The sequence below is a fragment of the Neoarius graeffei genome, chromosome 20, assembly GCF_027579695.1.
Source record: "Neoarius graeffei isolate fNeoGra1 chromosome 20, fNeoGra1.pri, whole genome shotgun sequence".
Taxonomy (NCBI): domain Eukaryota; kingdom Metazoa; phylum Chordata; class Actinopteri; order Siluriformes; family Ariidae; genus Neoarius; species Neoarius graeffei.
In genome coordinates, this window is record NC_083588.1 from 12,425,761 (window position 1) to 12,449,301 (window position 23,541).

The 23,541-nt window shown below is 42.4% G+C and overlaps 1 protein-coding gene across 3 annotated transcripts; it reads right to left on the reverse strand.

Moving 5' to 3' along the window:
• Positions 1–3,512: 3,512 nt before the first annotated feature.
• On the reverse strand, positions 3,513–22,907 carry LOC132868398 (uncharacterized). 3 transcript variants are annotated; one of them, XM_060901249.1, is made up of 2 exons: positions 22,599–22,907; positions 3,513–9,441 (listed from the first exon to the last, which is right to left on the reverse strand). In XM_060901249.1, the coding sequence occupies exon 2, from the start codon at positions 9,333–9,335 to the stop codon at positions 6,210–6,212; it is 3,126 nt and encodes a 1,041-aa protein (XP_060757232.1). In that variant the 5' UTR covers positions 9,336–9,441; positions 22,599–22,907; the 3' UTR covers positions 3,513–6,209. The 3 variants fall into 3 exon arrangements, with proteins under 3 accessions (XP_060757232.1, XP_060757233.1, XP_060757234.1); XM_060901250.1 differs by having other exon boundaries at positions 22,516–22,907; XM_060901251.1 differs by lacking the exon at positions 22,599–22,907 and adding an exon at positions 11,114–12,453.
• Between the last annotated feature and the right edge of the window lie 634 nt (positions 22,908–23,541).

Consider the following 23,541-nt stretch of genomic DNA (forward strand, 5'->3'; position numbering starts at 1 on the left):
TCACTTGGCTTTGAGCCTGTACTGACCTCTCCAGTAACGTTGTCCTCATTTTCGCCCATTGAACTTGTAGTAGGGACGTCGGGAACACTAGCAGCAACGCTAGTAGTAGCACTACTGGCCACAGCAAACAAATGATCTATTTTAAAACACTTGGAAGCGTCAGCTTGAAGAGCTTTCTGCTTTTTGTCACGAATCTTCTCCGCTCCCCCTTTTCTCTTTTTCCATTATTTATTCAGTGAATATATGCACAACACACATCCGTGTTCCCATGAACCTGCGCAACTCATAACATCAAACGGTAAACGACAGCCGTTAGATTCCTACCCCATCATGCACCGTTACACATTTTTGCAAAATCTTCGAACGGAAATCCACCAAATACAAAAGGAACATCGTAGATTGGCTTCAACAAAGTTTTTAGTTTAGTTTGTTGTAAGGATTTTACAGTTAAAAGAAGAAAAATAAAATTACACCACATGCCCACCATGACAAAGATGTGTATCAAAAGTAAGGGGTATATAAACTGCACGCTCCCCCCATAAATCATGATGTGCTTAGTTGAAAGCGTAATAGCGGATTTTCTATTGCTTAGTAGTCACTTGTAATTGCTATGTAGAGAACAGGGCCGGTGTTAACTTGTGAGGGCCGGCCCAAAGCACGTCTGAGGTACAGCGGCCCATTGGGATAATGCCCAAAATCACAGATTACCAGTCCGAGCCTGAACAGGGCAAATAACATGAGAGAGGGTTAACACTAGCTACAGTAGTTCACCGGTCAGCAAGCAAGCCCCGCCATCAACAGAGTAATGAACGTTGCGTATCATTTCCTTCTCTGGGTGGAGTCTTGCCAAATGACGATTGAAGTTCGAGGTTGTCCCCTCGATAGTTCTTTGACATATGGAACACACAGCAGTGCATTTTTCCCCACTGCTCCAGGCATTTTAGCACCATGAACGTTAGTTTGTTCCCGAACATGACTTATGAACAGGTAAATGTGCATTCTCTTGCACGAAATTAGTATAAAAATTAACGTAGATATAAATATCTTAGGCCAAATTATTATAGCATGTTACAAAAATTAAAGAAAAAAAATCAGAGTCCACATCTCCAACGCACGAGTCCGAGTCCAAGTCACGAGTCCTTAAAATTAGGGCACGAGTCAGAGTCGAGTCCTGGACTTGAGTACTCCAAGCCTGCATGTTATAACACTTGTGTATTTATAGTTAAGTTTTTAAATTATGGTCATTTCCATCTTTTATTCAGGTTTACAATATTTTACAAAATATTTATAAAAGTGCGACATGATCACCAGTGTCATTTTCAACGGACAGTGTTTCCTCAATAAACAAACCTTGGCCAAATCTCATTTGGGTTTCAGCTTCATTTTTATATAGTTCATGGTATCTAAAATAACAGAAACAGCAAAAGACCAAAAGGGACCATACTTCTATTTCACGTTTACTATTCTTTGAAAATCAATTATTTTTTAATGGGTTTTATTCCATAATATAAAGAATTGGGATAGAAAAGTGCTCTATTAACAAAAACATCGTATTTGCATTTGTGTCATATTTTGCCAGGTTCATCTCCTGAAACATGGAGCAATTCTAATAGTTTGCTGTCCCTCCTTTGGCAACAGTCACTGTTACAGTTCTCCATTAATTTTCCATAAACCACAGCCGACATGCTGCAGACGACAAACTATGATAACAGTAACTTTCATTTCATTAGACACTAATTATGACTGCATAGGAAACTCTGACTGAAAAAGATAACTGCGCTGACAAACCTCTGGAAAATGCGAACCTGCGTTAAAAAAAAATAAGCATACATACAAATAAATGCAACACAAAAACAAGCAATTTAACAGATTAACCACTTGTATGCAGAGTTTTGACTTTTTTATAGCTGCAGCCCCACACACTCCACTTGGCCTGTCCATCTGAGCGGTTCCATTCATGGTGACGCCATCTGTGAGGAGACTTTTTTTACTTTTATGGAAGGAGTCTTCAGCGTCATTGGTTGGTGAAGGTCAGAAGTTCACTGGAAAAAAACTGGACTCTCTCACACTTATGAAACAGAGCTGACAATAGGATCACTTGTGACGGTCACGTAACAAATATTGACACATTTAAAAAAAATTTTCATCAAACTCTCATATGGATGTTGTAATAGGAAAGTAACCTCATATCGTTAAATATATAAAATAGTGAGGCACAGAAATGAAAGATCTTGACTTTAACCATAACTCAATACAATTTATTCCACAGTGTGGCTGAATTCTCAAATCTGAAAATTGTAAAACAAAAATTAAAAACGTGCACACAGGAACTAATTGTTCTATGGACATTCAACAACATTAAAGGGGAGCTGAAGTCATTTTTAAACTTGGTTTATTTCTTAATTTACGTGTTATTCAATTACGTTTTCAGTTTTAGTAACCTTATATCGCGACTCGTATTGGCAACTAATTGCAATTAAATATTATACTTATCGGCCTGGGGCGGCACGGTGGTGTAGTGGTTAGCGCTGTCGCCTCACAGCAAGAAGGTCCTGGGTTTGAGCCCCGGGGCCGGCGAGGGCCTTTCTGTGTGGAGTTTGCATGTTCTCCCCGTGTCCGCGTGGGTTTCCTCCGGGTGCTCCGGTTTCCCCCACAGTCCAAAGACATGCAGGTTAGGTTAACTGGTGACTCTAAATTGACCGTAGGTGTGAATGTGAGTGTGAATGGTTGTCTGTGTCTATGTGTCAGCCCTGTGATGACCTGGCGACTTGTCCAGGGTGTACCCCGCCTTTCGCCCGTAGTCAGCTGGGATAGGCTCCAGCTTGCCTGCGACCCTGTAGAAGGATAAAGCGGCTAGAGATAATGAGATGAGACTTATCGGCCTGTTTGGTTTTTAGCCGTGTTGAATTTAGTTCGTTTGGTCCACGGCAGGCGTCGCTTATCCACGCGATCTTCACGAGACTTGTGCGAGACTTCGAAATGTGAAGTGTCAGTGCCGCCATATTGAAAACTGTTTTCCAAACGAAACATTGCACAAAAACGAGTTTAAATGACTATTATGGCCTACTTTTTTCAAACTTTGCTGATTGCTATCAAAACAAACAAAACTTCCGGCTTGATTCCATCAGCATTCGAAAGAGGGCACACATGTCTTTTGACAATGTTGGCCACTTTGATTTCCGCTGTATGTTTTACTTCCGTCCTACAATGTCTCGCACAGGTCTCGACGAATCTCGTTTACGACCATTGCTTTTAGGGTAGTCACACTAGAGCAGGGGTGTCCAAACTGATCCATAAAGGGCCGTGTGGCTGCAGGTTTTCATTCCAGCCATGCAGCAGCACACCTGATTTGGCTCATTCAATCAACTGACACACCCACCCGTTAATCAAGGGTGGGTGTGGCTGCAAGTATTTGACTGTGTGAAGACAGTTCAGTTGATTGAATGAGCCAAGTCAGGTGTGCTGCTGCATGGCTGGAATGAAAACCTGCAGCCACACGGCCCTTTATGGATCAGTTTGGACACCCCTGCACTAGAGGCAGAATGAGCTGGAATGCCGTCAGAAAGAAAATTCTTCGTACATTCCGGGATAGTCGAAGTGCATTCTAAAAATTCTGACTGCATTCTGAGCGCATTCCAAACATTCGGCCCCATTCTTGTGGCCGGCCCGAATGTTTTGCTCATGCTCAAAACATTCGAGGTGCATTCGAAGAGGAGAAATATCGTATGGCATTCGAAGTGTATTCTAACTGCATTCTAAATATTTTTACGGCATTCCAACAGCATTCGAAACATTATGATCGTGTTCGAGGGAAAAATCGAAATGGCAAGCCACTTCAAATCCTGTCAGAATATCCCGAATGTGCCTCGAATGAGCCGGAATGCCGTCGGAATGAAAATTCTTCGTTTATTCCGGGATATTCGACGTACATTCTAAGTATTCGAGCTGCATTCTCTTTGAATTCTTAGACCTTTAAAACATAATTGGCGGCTATTCCGGGAGCATTCTGACTGCATTTGAGGTGAATTTGTACAGCATTCGAGGCACCTTCCGACCAGACTTCGGGCGCTATTCGGGCAGCAATCGAACCGCACTCGTACAGCATTCAAAGTGCATTCTTAATATTCTTACTGCATTCTAAGTATTCCTACTGTGTTCCAACTACATTCGAACTGCATTCGAAAGCTAATACACCCGGAATGTGCAAGAATCATTCGAGGCGGGTTCGAAGCGCATTCTAAGTATTCAAACAGCATTCTTACAAAGCTGTAGGAATGTTGGTCAGTTTGAAATTCCCGCCCGAATGTGGCACGAATTTTGAAAAATTTTTCATTCCTGCCAATTCCGAATAAGTGTGACGGGGCCTTTAGACACATGGAATGATATCTTCTCGTCTCGTCTTCTTCCGCTTATCCGGGACCGGGTCGCGGAGGCAGCAGTCTAAGCATGGAAGCCCAAACTTCCCTTTCCCCAGACACCTCGGCCAGCTCCTCGGGAAGAACACCGAGGCGTTCCCAGGCCAGCAGAGAGACATAGTCCCTCCAGCGTGTCCTGGGTCTTCCCCGGGGCCTCCTCCCGGGGGGACATGCCTGGAACACCTCCCCAGGGAGGCATCCAGGAGGCATCCGAAAAAGATGCCCGAGCCACCTCAGCTGGTTCCTCTCGATGTGGAGGAGCAGCGGCTCTACTCCGAGCTCCTCCCGAGTGACTGTGCTTCTCACCCTAAGGGAGCGCCCAGCCACCCTGCGAAGGAAACTCATTTCAGCCGCTTGTATCCGCGATCTTGTTCTTTCTGTCATTACCCAAAGCTCATGACCATAGGTCATGGAATGATATCTTACATAGCATATTTCAAACACTCATAACTTGCTATAGCAGTGACAAAATAGCTATCCAAAAATGCATTCCTCCATTTAATAAAATGAGAAATAGAATTTTGATTAAAAACAATTGCCTTCAGTTCTCCTTTAAATATGACTATATCCTGATAAAAAGCACAACATTGTTTAATACAATACATTAAACATTTATTAAAATTCTTTGCTGTATTAAGGGGAATAAAACAGATGTGTTTTATCTGGATGGCATTGTTTTTCAAATACTACTGAAAATTTCAGTAAGTAATTAATTAATAGCATTTATTACCCCCCCAAAAAAAATCCAAAGTAATGAAAGAACACTTCACTCTTGATGAGTCCATGCAGTCAAATAAAAACACCACATGTGCGTGGTCTACATATTGACCAGGACGCTATGTTCAGAAGTCATTATTTAAACCTTAGTTAAAAACTTCTTGGATGAAATTTCTGTTATTTAAACTGAAAGTGTGGTTTTTGCTGATAAATTTCAGTCGCTAAAATTCTGGCGCATCCTTCAGATCAAACTGAAAAGGCAGGATGTTTGTCAGGACGGTTTAACATCAAACAAAAACATGAATCTTGTTGGACAGCAATAGATTAGTACGACAATGATAATTAAATCTGAAATGGTTCTATTGTCATATGGTACTTTGATATTGCATTTATTACCATCCAAACTTGTTAAGAAATTTCTCACGACACTGACATATAGATGTTGGCACATTACACAAAATAGTGTTCCTACTTCTCTCTCGTATATACATAAAGCATTTAGGGAGCACTCTAAAAACTTGGATGAGGCAAATCTCCAGGTAAAAAAAAAAAAAAAGAAAAATATTGTTTGTGTAGTCATGTTGATATTCTACAGTTGAATATCCGACATTGAACACTGCGATATGTCGATATGCTGGAAATGTCAAGTTCTTGTGTCAAATGTACAAAAACATTTCTTTAAACCAAATTCCTTTATATACAAACATAAAAGATTTTCCTGTACACGTATTAACATGTTACTCTTGATCCAGATTCAGGATCTCGAGTAGATTTTAAAGTACACTGACCAACATTAAATAACAACTTAAATGTTATCAAGATGTTATCTTGAGATCTTGATTCCTGTTCCAGGAAACACTGTAAAAAAAAAGTCTCTCCTCGCATTCCCATACTGTTTTTCGCAAACCTGCTTTGAGCCTGATGGTCCAGCCGGTGACATCCTACTGTTCCAAATGCAGCATCTGTCGAACTTGCAAAGTAAAGGAGGTAAAACGCTACCAAAAGGTGTACATATGGAGGAGAAACCCAAGATGAACATGGTTAATCAGGGTTTGTTAACAACAGTGTTTGTTAAACTCAAATGTTGGTCAGAGCACCGCTTTTTTCAGAGACACCTTTTAGAAGAAGCTGGGTAACCTCATACTTCTGACCCTGGACTTTTTTCAGTGTCATTTTAAACGCAGGACACCTTCTCACAGGTTTGGGCTGGGTGGTTCCATCCCGATAACAGAGATCAGGAGACGAGTTTCTAAAGTGACTATTTAACGTCTGACCTTCTACACTGACCATCTGGACAAGTGGATTTGGATGGTTCAGAACCACCACAGGTTGATTTGGTCCTGGAAGTTTGACTAGTTGATCATCTTTTAGTGGCATCAAGTACATTTTCCCCATTGTACCTTTCCCAGACAAATGATGGGCTTTCGAGGACTTGTGTTTCTTCGCCCTTTTCTTTTCTTTTTTAGCTCTCTTGGTTGTGGGTGGTACATCAATGCATACTAGGCCTATCCTCTGGTCTTGAACAGTTTTAGTTTCTGACCATTTTCTTTTTAAAACCAGCTTAATTGTTCTTTCTTGAAGGTTTTGCTGGTTTGACATGCAGCAGACAACAGGACGAGCAGTTATGCTTTCCTCGCTGTCTTGTTTCTCTTGAACTTTGTTTGCAGATTCTGAAAGAGAAAAAAATTCCAAGCTTGGCATTCTGGTCAAAGCGACGATCGGATTCATGGGCGAAGCGAGAGGACCGTCACTCTGTGCAAGCAAGTTCTTCTTGGATTCCAACTTTGTTTTTTCCATTTTTTCAGGTTGTGAGGGAAGGTCATGCTTGCTCACTGATGAACTGTTCATATTGGATGATGAATCTGTCTGGAAAGCATCAGTCGAAGATCGACAGAGTTCTGGTGTAATCTTGTCCTCCGCATCATTTGCGGACTTCTTTTCCCCAGCGGCGTCAAGATTTTGTTTCACGACATCTTCAGGTACCCTGGGTTCTTCTAAAATCTCATCCGTTTTTTCAGCAAGTTGACCAGATTTCTGAACACAGTCAGTCAACAATCTTGTTTCATCCTCTGTTTTCAGGGTAGGTGGAAGGAATTTTGGGTCATCTCTGCTTTTAACCATTTCTTTTGATTCTGAAGCTACAGATACCTGGCTTTCTCCTTCTCTGGTGCGAATATGGCTCATAGTATCTTGAGGAATAGGACACAGTGAAAAAACCGATGAAATGACAGGGAGTCCTTGATGACTCAATTCTGCATCTTCCTGTTTGTTTGGTGCTGGTTGAGCAGCTCTGAGCTCATATTTAAGACCTTCAGCTGTCATGTTCCTGTTACTTGCACGCGGAAAAGTATTTTTTACTGTGCAGTGCACGTGGGACAGTGGCTTAATCGGTTCTGTCACAACATTTTTGCGTCCGGCACACAGCTGTTGCGAAAACTTGTGCGATTCTGAAGGGTGAGGCGCTCCAGGCCTCGAGACAGCATGAACCCATTTACTTGATGATCCTGGTGCCTGTGTCCCGTTCTTCCTGGAACAAAGCATTTTCTCATTCACCTCAGCTTCATTTTTCACGTTTACCTTGTCATCTGCTGAAAGCTTCTTCACGTGCGATCCCTGGACCAGACGCTCAGGAATGGCATTTGTCTTTGGGGTGTTGATTTCGTGGTTGATATTTATCGGTTGATTATCATCTGTTGCAACCCTACATTTAAATGACAATCTGCTTGTTGTCGCAGTTACAGGGGTACTTTTTAAGTCCCCCTGTTGAGGTCCGGTAAGCTGCTGCGGTACTAGCCGAAGCTCCAATTCTCGTGTACCATTCACGTTTTTCACCTCCACCAATTCGACAAGGCATCCAGCCGGGATGGTAATCTCTTCAGGACAGGACACTGTTAAGGGTTTGTTGTGTTGTATGGGCTGGTTTAAAGGTGCTAGCAATTCCACTTGAACGTTGGACCGGACAAGATTTCTCTCTTCAGGACCTGATATTTTCATGGGTCTGTTGTGTTGGATGGGCTGGTTTAAGGGTGCCAACAACCCCAATTGTAAACCTGACTTTGTACTTGACTCAAAAGTCTTAGGTGGTGTCCTCAAAAGGAAATTGGGTCTTGCCCTTTGTTGACTGTTTTTTTCTGGTGTCTGAGCCCCTTGTTTTATCGATTGTGCTCCCTGTCTGAATCGCTCAACAGGGGTAGTGGGATTTGCTGAAGATGGAACAGACCTTTGGACTACATGTGCTACTGGAATATTTTGGACAGCTCCAGAAATAACTGATTTCTGTGCTACTGGAGCTTCACGCTGGTTGCCGAGAAGTGTCTTCAGATGGTTATTATTACAGACTGGAAGGCCAACTTGAATTTTTGGAATTATTTTGGACTGAATTGTCATTTTCTCTGCGGCACCTGCCACTTGGCTCTGAAGCGGTGGCTTTTGCTGAACCGCACGCTCTCCAGATATTCCAACATGAACTCTGGGAAGTCCACTTGTCACGGCAGTCTTCTCCAAGGATGTTTTGTCAGTCACGTTTTTTATATACTCTGTCGCTTTACCTACCGTTGGACCCACTTCTTTAACAGCGACATTTGGCGGATTAATAATTCCTTGTGTAACTTTACATACTGTGTGAGTCGGACTGGGCACAATGTAGGGTTGAGACTTAGTAATGGGTAGACTGCAAGTTGTACTTGTAACATGATAAGGTGCACTCGGTCTTGTCTGACTAGCAAGGAGACCGGACACGTTTCCTGCTGAATGGCTCACAACCTTTACATCATGTGAAGGTCCACCCAAAGTTCTCTGAGTGGGTAGGCACAGACCTTTAGTCCTTTCAATTACTTTCGTACAATCAGTTGTGAAGATCCCATCTGCAGACTTCCCATGTATCCTCTGAATGTGTTTTACCATGTAATCCCTTCTGACTGCTCCGTAAGTGCACCAATTACACTTGTAGGGAAACGATCCTTTGTGTTTAACAAGGTGGCGTTGAGATTCGACTCTCGAGTACGAGATATGGTTGCAGATCGTACAGGAGAAGGTCACTTCCTCGTGTTGAGCCACATGCCTTTCAAATAGCGCAGTGTCTTTGGTTGAAAAGCGGCATTTCTCACAACAGAGACGCCCATTGAGGTTTTTGGGTGCCTCTTTAGTCTCTTTTGTCTTTTCGAGAAACAAGATGAAATTTTGTTGCAAGCCGTTTGAATTCATGGCTGGGACAGGACGGTATCAGGCAAAAACCAAAATACTCCTATAGTCAGTAGAATTAAAAGAGATGAACGATCCATTTGTGAAGGAGAAGAAAGGTGTAACGGACCTAAACAATGAGAGAAAAAGGAAAATGCGTCATTATTTGTTCAAGGTCACTGCTCGACTCAATTAAAATAATTTTTACATCAATTAAAGCAAATAGACGATAATTGACACTACAGATAATGATGTAGGGGCAGCACGGTGGAGCAGTGGTTAACACTGTCGCCTTAGAGCAAGAAGGTTCTGGGTTTGAGCCCAGTGGCCAAGGGGACCTTTCTGTGTGGAGTTTGCATGTTTTCCCCGTGTCTGCGTGGGTTTCCTCCGGGTGGTCCGATTTTCCCCAAAGACATGCCGTTAGGTTAACTGGCTACTCTAAATTGCCCAGAGGTGTGAACGTGTGTGTGAATAGTTGCTTCCCCAAGCCCAAAAATGGGAGGGTAGCAGCAGGAAGGTCATCCGGCATACAACTATGCTCCAATTAATATAGGACACGTGGATCGATAGGGTCCACGTAGACCCCGACCTGGCAACAGTGCTGGACAAGGGAGATGATGATGACAGCCAAAAGGTGTGTGGACACCTGACCATCACACCCATACGTAGGCCGAAATTATAACTTACCATAAAGTCAGGGCACAAAATTGTATCCGCCTTATTTTCAGCCTTCCGAATGGCTTCGGACTGTTTGAAGGTTTGTGTGTCAGACTTCAGGTTAACCCTCTGGGGTCTGAGGGTATTTTCTGGCACGCTAACCATTTTGGCATGCTCCGATTTTGTTGCCAATTTCAACAAATCTCAGCAGTATTTTCAAAGTCATGACTTTTTTGTATTCAGCACAAGTTCAGCGACGATAATATCTATGTAGTCTATTGAGGTATTTCACCTGACGTCACAGGGTCATGTGACGCCCCGGTGTCCGCCATTTTGAAGGTCAAGCTAGCTAATGTCAATAACATAGTAGCTAGTATGTTACTGTAGCAATGTTTACATTCAGTCATTTGGATGACTGTTAAAACCTTTCAGTCTCAAGTTTTTCCTTTACTGTATTTACTAGTTTACTGTAATTATGATCCGGCAGCTATTTACACCGGATCCAGTGTAAATAGCTGCCGGAGCGCACTCCGGCTTGCTCCCCCTCAAATTAAGCAGCGCGCTCCGGCTTGCTCTGGGAGTGCTCCGGCCGAGGTTCCGGAGCGCGCTCCGGCTTGCTCCCCCTCAAATTAAGCAGCACGCTCCGGCTTGCTCCTGGAGTACTCCGGCCGAGGTTCCGGAGTGCGCTCCGGCTTGCTCCCCCTCAAATTAAGCAGCGCGCTCCGGGAGCAAGCTGGAGCGCGCTGCTTAATTTGAGGGGGAGCAAGCCGGAGTGCGCTCCGGCAGCTATTTACACTGGATCCGGTGTAAATAGCTGCCGGATCATAATTACAGTAAACTTGTAAATACAGTAAAGGAAAAACTTGAGACAAAGGTTTTAACAGTCATCCAAATGACTGAACATAAACATTGCTACAGTAACATACTAGCTACTATGTTGTTGACATTAGCTAGTGCTAACAGCTAGCTGCTAGTACACTGCTACAACACAGACACCGACCCTAATAATACAGTTCTTGGTCATTGCCTGGTAACAGCAAATTTATAACAGGCCATGTCTCAACAGACTAAGAAGTTATTTCAATGACATTTAACAACATGTTGTTTATCCTGAGGACCGAAAGTAAATGAAAATGTGAACAAACCTTAGCTGTAATAAGATGGTGACCACCAGCTCCAGGGACGACCCACTGATGTAGGCATGTTACCCAGCCTGACACAAAATATTTGTAGGCATCCAAACTCTTATACGCTTTCAGATCAATACCTGTGTATGGCGATGGGTTTTTAACGACATAGGTATACAGATCATGTGGGCCGAAGTCAGGTAAAGACGAGGGCTTCGTGTACTTCCATACGTCAGTGAACAATCCTAGTGGAAGCAGGTAAACGTCGTTCTCTAAGCCTGCTAACCTCAATTTTTGCAAATACCTCTCCCTCTGCTCTCCCCTGTAAATGCCCTACGTCGCTGGATAGTGAAGGTGTTTTCTGCATCTCGCTCCTTTTGCTTTTATGTTTTTCGTTTGTTGCCTTCCTCGCATTCAAACTGATTCGAGCCGTGACGTCCAAAATGGCAGCCTAACGATGCATCACATGACTTGGTCACGTGGGTGAAAAACCTCAATATGTCATGATTGTACTTTTTAAAAAATAGCAGATGAATGAAGATGTTGTAAAAAGCAGTTTTAGAATTGTGTTGGAATGTGTGAAAAAGCATTACTTTACCCATTCTGTCGAACCATTTTGGTCACTTGAGGTGATTCTGTTCAGCCTTAGGAATGTATCAAGTTCAGAAACTTCAACTTGCTCCACTGATTTGGACAATTAACTGGCCATCGAAAAAATTATGTCCTCTTGTTTTGGGATAAAGGGTTGGCAATGGGAGGGGTATTCAATGAGAAGAGTAAAAATTTCCATTCCATTCAATGAGAAGGGTGAAAACCCCTCCCACTGCCAACTCTTAATCCCATCAGGTCAAGCCACAACGAGTAATGTTTTTCACACATTCCTAAAACTGCTTTTTATAACAACTTCATTTATCTGGTATTTAACTTTATTTTGGTATTTGAATCTATTCAGTGTGTCTTGAAATTAACTCGTACTATTTGACTCAGTTCAGAGCCACAACCTACTTAGTTACTCTGTTACACAATTACTCTAATTTTGCTCCCACTCCAATTCCAAATTTTACTCTCTAAACTCAAAGCGGAGCAAAACTATTTTCAAGGAAAATACTTTTAATTCTGGAAAAAATGCTCAGTCATTTCTCCTGTGTATGCACAACAGCGCACGCATATCAACCGATCTGATCATAAGAAATATTTGCACTTACTCGAGTTGCTCTTTGGCTGGATCGAGACGAAGTAAAAAAAAAGTCTCAGGTACAACGAGTGCAGTTTGATAAGGAAATGAGTTGTAGGTTTTACTGAGCATCTTGCAGAACCAGCCACAGTTCTTCTGGACACTCGGACAGTCACACTTACTTTTTAAATTTTGCACCAAAGCCCAGTGGCCTTCATTAGGTTTTCTTTTTTAATCTGAAAAAAAGTGCTCGCTCATGTAATATGCTGCTCAGATACAAACTTTTTTTTTTCCTGTAATATTTAATTTTGTGCTGGAAAACGAACGTTTGGAACTCTAAAATGCTTTTCTACTGACTCGATAATGTAGAAGTTATAAAATAGAAATCTATAACAAAGTTTGTCTAAAAAAAAAAATAGGCTGCCTAAGATTTTGTAACGTATAGTACTGTGCAAATGTTTTCAGGCTGGATCACAAGCCATGATATAATCATGTTCTTTACCTTGTTTTTAAAACCCGTTTCATGAGGAACTGAACAGAGCAACCAAACTAATTTCCTGATTGACAAAAATATACCTCCGTATGCTACTAACTGCAGTTTAAAATACTGAAGACATAAATGGAAATGTGATTGACAAGCAAGTGAAAATTTAAATATTGTACACATTAACAGTTGGTTTTACATTTTTAGAAAACTTTTCTTCTAAGTAACGCCTTTTTTCAAAAGCATTTGTTTCCTGAACTTGTTTACTGTTCATGCACTCCCCATGTTATCTGGAGTTCTACACACACTTGCCTTTGCATATTTTGCAAACAACCGTTGTTTATGCCACGTATAATCCCATAGTTCCATATACAGTACACAAACAGTCATGAGTGCAATATCACTTAAATGTCAAACTCATCACCTCAGAATAATTGCATTCATTCCAACTTGGACAGTAGGGTAATTGCTCATCTCATCTCATTATCTCTAGCCGCTTTATCCTTCTACAGGGTCGCAGGCAAGCTGGAGCCTATCCCAGCTGACTACGGGCGAAAGGCGGGGTACACCCTGGACAAGTCGCCAGGTCATCACAGGGCTGACACAGACACAGACAACCATTCACACTCACATTCACACCTACGGTCAATTTAGAGTCACCAGTTAACCTAACCTGCATGTCTTTGGACTGTGGGGGAAACCGGAGCACCCGGAGGAAACCCACGCGGACACGGGGAGAACATGCAAACTCCACACAGAAAGGCCCTCGCCGGCCCCGGGGCTCGAACCCAGGACCTTCTTGCTGTGAGGCGACAGCGCTAACCACTACACCACCGTGCCGCCCTTTAGGGTAATTGCTCTTATGTAAAATTAAAAACTAAGTTTCTATTTATGACAAGCCGGTTTCAAAAAAAAAAAAACCACTGACGCTGTGTAAACTGGAAATAAAATGTGAAATCATGTTTAAAATCATGGAAACCCTGTTTTTCATTGAAAATAATACAAAGACAACATATCAAATGTTGAAACTGAGAATTTTTGTTTTTTGAAGAATACATGTTCATTTTGAATTTGATGACAGCAACACGTTTCAAAAAAGTTGGGATGTTTACCACTGTGCTACATCACGTCTACTTTGAGCAACACTCTAAACGTTTGGGAACTGAGGAGACCAATTGCTGTAGTTTTGAAAGAGAAATGTTGTCCTATTCTTGCCTGATATACAATTTCAGTTGCTCAACAGTTCAGGGTTTCCTTTGTCATTTTTTATTTCATAATGCAACAAATGTTTTCAACGGGAGACAGGTCTGGACTGCAGGCAGGCCAGTTTAGCACCCGGACTCTTTTACTACAAACCCATGCGGTTTTAATATGTGCAGAAAGCGGTTTGGCATTGTCTTGCTGAAAGAAGGAAGGCCTTCCCTGAAAAAGATTTTGTCTGGATGACAGCATATTGTTCTGAAACGTGTATATAATCATTCAGTATGAATGATGCCTTCCCAGATGTACAAGACACCGACATCATGTGCACTAACGCACCCTCATACTGATCACAGATGCTGGCTTTTGAACCGTGCACTGCTAACAAGCCGGATGGTCCCTCTCCTCTTTAGCCTGGAGGACGTGGTGTCCGTGATTTCTACTTTTGATTCGTCAGACCTCGGGACAGTTTTCCACTTCGTCTCAGTCCATCGTAAAAAAGCTCGGGCCCAGAGACGTTGTCGGTGTTTCTGGATATTGTTTATATCTGATTTTAACTTGCATTTGTGGATGCAGTAATGTACTGTTTTGATAGACGATGGTTTTCTGAAGTGTTCCTGAGCCCATACAGCGACTTCCGCAACAGACACGTGTCTGCTTTTAATGCAGTGTCACCTGAGAGCCTGAAGATCACAGGCATCCAATGTCAGTTTTCAGCCTTGTCTCTTGCATACAGAGATTTCTCCAGATTCTCTGAATCTTTTCATGATTTTATGAACCATGGATGATGTGATCCCCAAATTCTTTGCAATTGTACAGTGAGAAAAGTTGCCGTTTTTAATCTGCTGCACTATTTTCCCCACGCAGTCTTTCACAGAGCGGTGAACCCCTCCCTCTCTTTACTTCTGAGAGACTCTGCCTCTCTGGGATGCTATTTTTTTTTACCCAATCATGTCTCTGACTTGTTACCAATTAACCAAATTATTTTCACAACTTTTTCAGTCTTTTTTGCCCCATCCCAACTTTTTTTTTTTTAAATGTGTTGCTGGCATTAAATTCAAATAGAGCATGTATTTTTCAAAAAACAATAACCTTTCTCGGTTCAACATTTGATTTGTTGTCTTTGTACTGTTTTCAATATAAAATATAGGATTTCCATGATTTGCAAATCATCAAATTCTGTTTTTATTTACAGTTTAAACATCCTAACTTTTTTGGAAGCGGGGTTGTATGTTAGAAATACAGGCCCCACAGTGGGAAATCAATGCAACAAAATTTGGTGCAACTAACATGACAGATTAAATTTTTTTAAACACTTTCTATGTTCTCTGTTATTACTGACGATGGACTCAAGCCTCCTTGGCATGGAGGATACAATTTTTGCACAATTTTCAGGAGAGATATTCTGCCATTCTTCAGAGACCATTTTTCCCCCCAAGTTTCTCTTTGCTGTAGGGGTTGGGTTGCTCGGTGCTTCTCTTTAAAATACCCCTAGTGAGCACTGTCGCCTCACAGCAAGAAGGTTCCGAGTTCGAGCCCCGTGGCCGACGGGGGCCTTTCTGCGTGGAGTTTTCATGTTCTTCCTGTGTCTGCATGGGTTTCCCCTCACAGTCCAAAGACATGCGATTTGGTTAACTGGCTATTCTAAGTTGTCCCTCGGTGTGAATGTATGTGTGTGTGTGTGTGTGTGTGTGTATGGTTGAGAGGAGTAAACCTCTGTAAATAATCCAGGAGAAGGCAACGGGAAACCACTACTGTAATCCTTCCCTCGAAACTTGGACCTATCTGCCTTCAGGCAGAAAAAAAAAAAACCCACACAAATAAATAAATAAATAAATAAATTGGGGGGGAGAGTGTTCTATTGTATTCAAGTAAGGTGACATACTGACCAGGTCACCATTTTCACTTGTTCCTTCATGACAAACTCTTGCATGATTTTGGCAGTGTGTTTTGGATCATTATCATGCTGGAATGTTCCTCTTCTGCCAAGCTTTTGGAGACTGGGAGTCATCTTGTCAGCCAGTATATCCACAGGCATTCATGATACCATCTATAAAAGTCACCTCCCCAACATCTTTTGCACTCCTGCAGCCTCATATCGTCACCCTCACACCTCCATGCTGCACTTTCAGGTCTATGGTAGTCACTGTGGTAGTTCTGGCCAGGTTTGCTCCAAACAACTTCATCGTAGTCTCATTTGACCAACATTAGCTAAGAACTGCAGTTGAGTACTACCAGTTGAGTAATAAACAGGAAACTCTCTTCACCACGATGAAAAAAAAAAAAAAAACTCATTTAAACTCAGTGGAGTTAACCAAGGAGTAATTCAACTCAAATTTGTAAAAGTTCAGTTACACAAAATACCTTACTTACAAAAGGTCTGAATAAGCAACCAAAAGCCAGCTCACACCAAAAATTGCAAGTCACTGCAAGTCGTGTGACGCAGTTGCCAAAGATTCACAGGGTCAAACTTCAGTTATAAGGCTTTCCAACACTGTAGCAGTCACACCTATTGTGATGTGTTGCTTCTGGACCTGCGAGTTAATGGTAGAAGTAGTAGAAGCCTTTGTCACATGCACGCTCCAGCACAGTGAAATTTGTCCTCTGCATTTAACCCATCCGAAGCAATGAACACATGCACACACACACAGAGCAGTGGGCAGCAATGCTAAAGTGCCTAGGGAGCAGTTAGGGGTTAGGTGCCTTACTCAAGGGTACTTCAACCCAAGGCCACCCCATGTCAACCTAACCACGTCTTTGGACTGTGGGGGAAACTGGAGCACCTGGAGGAAACCCACACACAGACACTGGGAGAACATGCAAGCTCCTCACAGAAAGGCCTCCATCAGCCACCGGACTCGAACCCAGAACTTTCTTGCCGTGAGGCAATAGTGCTCATCACTACACCACCGTGCCACCCAGTTCCCTGGCTCCGATACATCAGTCACCTTGGGATTATAATTGCACTATAAATCCCTGGTGTCCACTTATTACTATTTTTCGTTCAGTTAATGGGGAAATACAATCTGTTAACTGGCAAAAATGTACCAGTGAAAACTGCATAAAATTAAGAAAGGCTGGCTTGTTGCGACTCTCCAACTCCAGGTAAAGTGTCGCATACGTTCCTAGTGTCTGCCGATAACGTGCCCATTTGCGAGTCCATAAGCGGGTTTCTTTTTTATTATACATCTCCATCCCATTTATAATGGTCGTGACCATTATTGTCAGTAAATCGTCCCAGAAAAATTTGAAGTTTATATGCCTTCTGGTGCATTCTCAGCAAATAAATTACTAACCATTTCCCTGTAAAATATGTGCAAAATACGTAGGAAATTTCCCTTAAGATGTATATGTGCTTGGCTTTGTCAGTTACCCTCTGCAGTTCGGTGCCTGGCTCTGTAACATAACTACATCCACTACGGTGTGGTCTTGTGATCTGGCTCAGCCAATCAGAGCGCGAGACTCGATCAACAAATATGGCGTTGCTTCTTGTCATGCTAGACCCGAATCAAAGACAGTTTCCTGGTGGAATAATTGCATTTGCAACAAATTATGGGCAGTAGAGAAGATATAACTTGCTTGAACATTGAAAGGCAAGTTGTTTTTTTTTTCCTGGGATCAATTAGCTGGTGCAGACCGTCTGTGTAAGCGGAGAAAACTGCCGGTCGCCAGTGCTTGTGGACATCTCTGGAGTACGTCTCGACCCCTTTTCACTCAACAGGGAACAGCTTCTTGAACCGGTTCCGTTTGGGATTTTTTGAACCTTGGTGCCAGCTAGCAAACCAGCCTGCATTTTCACCAGTTTTGAGCAGAATCACTGTAATCAAGGATGCGTCATGAATGGAGGGCTTTGCCCAATGCACAACAGAAGTAAACAGTAGGTGGTGGAGCGCAAGATTAGTTTTGTTATTGCAGATGCGTTTTCATTCCATTTCTTCTGAAGCTGTATCCTTTTCCATTGCTGCACTCTGCTTCAGCTCCAAACTAATAACACGTCCACTGATATCAAGGTTCACACTGGAAAAATCAGTTATATTTTGGTTCCAGCTGGGAACCAACTTTTCAGGTTCCATACCAATTTATATTTTTGATCAAAATGCTCCGCACGGTTCAGAATTTGGTACTTGAACCAGAACAGAACCCATTCCCTGTTGCTGGTAAAGGGACATTATTGCCCGAGCAACTGAACTTGCGTGCTTTCGACAGGCCACACATCTTTGTAAAAATGCACTTTTGGAAGTTGCTTTGGATCAGGGTGTCGGTGATAAATGTAAACATTAAAACTATGAATGAACATTACTTGAGTACTCACAGGAGTGAACTCAATTTAATCACACAACATTCTCTACGAATGACATTGTTAATACTGCACAGTTGAGCCTTGTTTTTCTTCTAGCAGTTAGTTTTCTTTGTTCAAACAATCCATTTTTCAAATCCGATTCTATGGTTTGTTTTCAAATGACGATGCATCAACATCTTTTAGATTAGATAAAAAACTTTATTGATCCCTTTGGAAGGGTTCCTTCAGGGAAATTAAGATTCCAGCAGCATCATTTCAGATAGCATAGCATCAATTTATGATGACGTACTGTATTTCAGGGCTTCACCCAGAAAAACTGGAAAGAGGAGTGCCCCCCCCCCCCAAGCACAGCGAGGTGCAAAGAGCACACTGGTGTAGGCAACGTGTAAGCTCAGGGGTCTGGAGGCATGCTTCCCCAGAAAATTTTGAAATATAAAAGGGTTCGTTTCGTGGGTTCTGGTGACAACTAGAGCTGATTTTTACCAGTTCAACATTTTGAGGAAAAGGGGATATTTTATTTCTTATTCTACTGAATTCCCACCCTCAACACAGGAGGGGAAAAAAAAAAGAAGAAAAAAAAAGGTCAATAAATTAAGCATCGTGGGGCCGCTACGCTACGATGCTTTAGGGGAAACCCTGTATTTTAAAAGGGAAACTGTCTTTCAGATTTGTCAAGTTTAGGTCATAAAAATAATTTTCCCTGATACCCAATGAGTTTTGTTTAGTGGACCGAAAACTAATGAACTCGAATCATAGACTTCCAATTAGTTTATTTTATTTTTTTAAAGCACAATTAATGAATTTTGGGCCACGTGGCCCTAAATACTCCTCTATTTTTTCCTGCTTCACCATGACCCAATTCAAGAGACTACATCATGCATCACGTGGCGGGCTTTCCCCATTCACACGAGGCATTGTGGTGGGATACAAATTTGAAACAGGAGAGGAAACTGGAGGACGAGTATGCAAATGAAACGTGCAAGACCAACTACAGTAACGGAAAGCGAGAAGAAAAGACGCCATGTTGCAAAGGAAAGGAAACGCAGGACCAAACTAATAAACAAACATCGGCAGTCAGCGAGCACCTCGGTATGATCAGCTGTTCGTTTAGTGACAGAATGATGTAACCATCAGTGCACAGTCAAGGTAAACCTATAGATGGCAGTAACGCAACACTGAATGCCGGCTGCCGTAAAACCCAGAAGAAAAAGACGACGACGAAGATAAACCTGCACGTGCGTTCACGGACTGCTCGACTGTGCGAAGCGAGCGATTTCATGCACGTTATTTGCTCGGGAAAAACCATTTTGGATAAAACTGTTACTGTCCGTTACACACTTAACCTGTGTGACTCAGTTGTGCACTTTGAAAGAGAATAAATGAAAAGGGAACTGAACATTAACCATTTACTGAAATTATTATTACAAGGCTGATTATAGTTACTATATAACTATAGCTACAACTGGAATGTGCAGTTTCTGTTAGTTTTTGTAATTATTGTACCATCCACTATTAGGTAAAATTAAAATCTTACAATATTGTTTGAAAGTCTAGAGCAAGATATTTTGTTATTTTACAAAAAAAAAAAAAACACTTCAGATACTATTTTAACAATAATAAGCATCACTGTATAAATGACAGAGTGTGAACAGCTCTGTAACGAGATGCCCTTGGGGCTGTTGAGACATGGAGGGCTGGGAATACCATCTCGCCCACAGTTCAGGTCGGAGTCCTTTGAAAGTAAATGCTTTGGCTTTCGCAACATTCTGTTCTCAAATGCTGATGTCAGGAAAATTTTTTCCACAAAGAAGGCTTTGTTTTTGTAGTTATCATCAACTGTTCATTTGTGCCTTGACTCTTCAGGAAAAAGAAGGTATATTCCAACACGTAGCTCACGCTAAGCCACAAATCTGCATCGTCACTCCAATCTTTTCGAGGAATTTTGTACGGATCAAAACTCTAATTTCCACGTAGATCAATCATTCGCTTCTTTCTGACTAAGATTATCCAAGCAATCCGGTAGTAGAGCTTTTTTTTAGCTGCAGTTTTCTTCGGACAACAGCAACAGACGTCGGACATCTTCGCTCGGCTTCGGTATATGAACGGTATGTAAACAAAGTTCGCTTGTCCAGGGGTAGCGATGGTTGCTAATGCAAATGTGACGTCCGCGCAAGGGGTCTAGATCCACAATTCCTGAGACTCTTGATCAATTTAAAGCTATTAAAGCCACGAGCGTTCATTTCCAGACATCTTATATTTCATTTCATTTAATTACGTTACCTATTTTTGCACATTCCGGGACACACTGTACAGCTTGGACTTCAACAACTCATGCACGTTCCGCTTAAATTTATCTGCTTTTCGAATTTGTATCGTTCGGATTCTTTTATGCATATTTCTATGTTGACATTTACAATTTAGTCTTTGCTAAATTCTTCGATCTGAGCTGTTCAAGCACCAATCACCGAAGCAAATTCCTTGTATGTGAGAGCTTACTTGGCAATGAACTTGAATTCTGATTATTAATATTATTCTAGTCAAACTGAATCAAGCGTTACTTGATTATTTCTATAATTTTTGAACTCCTAGTATAGTTATGCTGACTTCAGGGTATACTCAAGACTTCAGGTGTATTGGTATGGAATCAATTTTGTGCCAAAATGTTCATACAATACTTTTGAAATATCAGACAAAAACAACAAATCAAAATACAAAAAAAGTAAATTTTTTTTAGACTGGCAAACAAATTATTCATGTAATTGTGCAAAATATCAGTCTATTACTCTTCAGAAACCTTTTATTTTTGTTCCGCGTCTTTCTCAGTTTTCTCATTCTCATCTCATTATCTCTAGCCGCTTTATCCTGTTCTACAGGGTTGCAGGCAAGCTGGAGCCTATCCCAGCTGACTACGGGCGAAAGGCGGGGTACACCCTGGACAAGTCGCCAGGTCATCACAGGGCTGACACATAGACACAGACAACCATTCACACTCACATTCACACCTACGGTCAATTTAGAGTCACCAGTTAACCTAACCTGCATGTTTTTGGACTGTGGGGGAAACCGGAGCACCCGGAGGAAACCCACGCAGACACGGGGAGAACATGCAAACTCCGCACAGAAAGGCCCTCGTCAGCTACGGGGCTCGAACCCGGACCTTCTTGCTGTGAGGCGACAGCGCTAACCACTACACCACCGTGCCGCCCGGCGACTATGATATTGAATTAATTCAACAAAGTGTAAGTACGGGACAAATGTGTTGCACTCGTACACATTATGCAGGTGTTTCGTGGCAAGTCAAATGTTAGACTTGGCTCCACTACCCAATATAATAGCTGTCTTGCTAACGTTAAACACGCCTGCATAATGTGCAACACATTTGTTGAATTAATTCAATATCATAGTCGCCACTGAAGTCCACTCGATCCTTGTTTACCGTCAACGGATCGGTCACTCGTCAAACAGTCCGCCAAAATCCGAGTAGGGAATGGCTGAGCGTAGCTGTCAGTCAAACACAAGTTACCCAATGGGAATGCATTCCTGGACAGCCCACCCACACGTGAAGCTTGTGCCAAAACTGCAAGCAAAAAGTCAGGGAGCGCAAACGAGAAAGCTGGAAATCGCAACCAAAAGAAATTACGTCAAACAAAACTAGGAAAGACGCGGAACAAAAATGAAAGCTTTCTGAAGAGTAACAGACTGATATTTTCCACGATTACACGAATAATCTGTTCGCCAGTCTAAAAAAATTGACTTTTTTTTTTGTATTTTGAGTTGTCGTTTTTGTTTGATATTTCAAAGTATTGTATGAACATTTTGGCACAAAATTGATTCCATATATAGGATGTGTTCTGCAAATCCCATCAATTAATGCCGTCATTAATTCAAATTGATATTATTGTATCGTTCCATCAAAATCCAAGAAGGCATGCTGACTGAAATAGATCAAAAAGGAAGAAACAAGCGTTGGAGTGGTCATAGTATTATTCAGAGGAGTAAAACAATTGGTTAATATGGTAATAAACTGAGGTTAGACGCGTTTCATGACACTGCGGTCAGAAAACACACAACCTGCTGTGACGGCGAGCATGGAGCAGCATTTCAATCCGGATTGCACATGGATTTCCACACGCGCACTTCATCTCTCTCTCTCTCTCTCACACACACACACACTCTTTGTTTGCGCCAAATGCCGCCATGTCGAATTCCCTTCCTTCCTTCCCTCCCACCACACACACACACACTCGTTGTAAAACACAAACCTTCCCCGCGTCTCCGTTCCTCCTTTTAACGTCGCATTTCTAGTCCGTTGCTCCATAACGCCTTATAACGCATCTTCACTCACCCGTGTCGGTTTTATTCCCGTCAATAAACACAAACCGTTGGCGCTCGGGTCAGCCAGCGCGCATCCCATTGGCTATGTGTGGTGCACTACAGTAGAGCTCTACACATTCACCACAGCGCTCTGTTTAACCCTCTGCACGCCACAGCTTCCGCTCTCCGCCGCCTGCTTGCTTGCTTGTTTGGTTTGTTCTGCAGGATTTCCGTGACTTTGGTCATGTTTTCCGTCTAAATCCGTGAGCGCATTGTTCATAACTTCTACAGGCATGTTCAAAAAATAAATGTTTGGACCAATTTCGGTATTATAGCTTTACATCCCCCCCCCTCCCCCCGACGAAGAGTTATCACGACTTCCGTCATTTCCGCCACCAGGAATATTTCCGTCATGAGCGGCTGCGCGAGACGTTTCTGTTGCCAGTTGTGGAGCCACACAGCAAGAAACATCTCCCTGGAGGGCAAAACACAATAAACAAACACATACATGTCAGGCTCTCACCTGTACTCCCTGGTAAAGAAATCCATAATTTCCATAGTAATATCTCATCTCATCTCATTATCTGTAGCCGCTTTATCCTGTTCTACAGGGTCGCAGGCAAGCTGGAGCCTATCCCAGCTGACTACGGGCGAAAGGCGGGGTACACCCTGGACAAGTCACCAGGTCATCACAGGGCTGACACGTAGACACAGACAACCATTCACACTCACATTCACACCTACGGTCAATTTAGAGTCACCAGTTAACCTAACCTGCATGCTTTTGGACTGTGGGGGAAACCGGAGCACCCGGAGGAAACCCACGCGGACACGGGGAGAACATGCAAACTCCACACAGAAAGGCCCTCGCCAGCCCCAGGGCTCGAACCCAGGACCTTCTTGCTGTGAGGCGACAGCGCTAACCACTACACCACCGTGCCGCCCCCATAGTACTATTTCATGCATAATAAAAA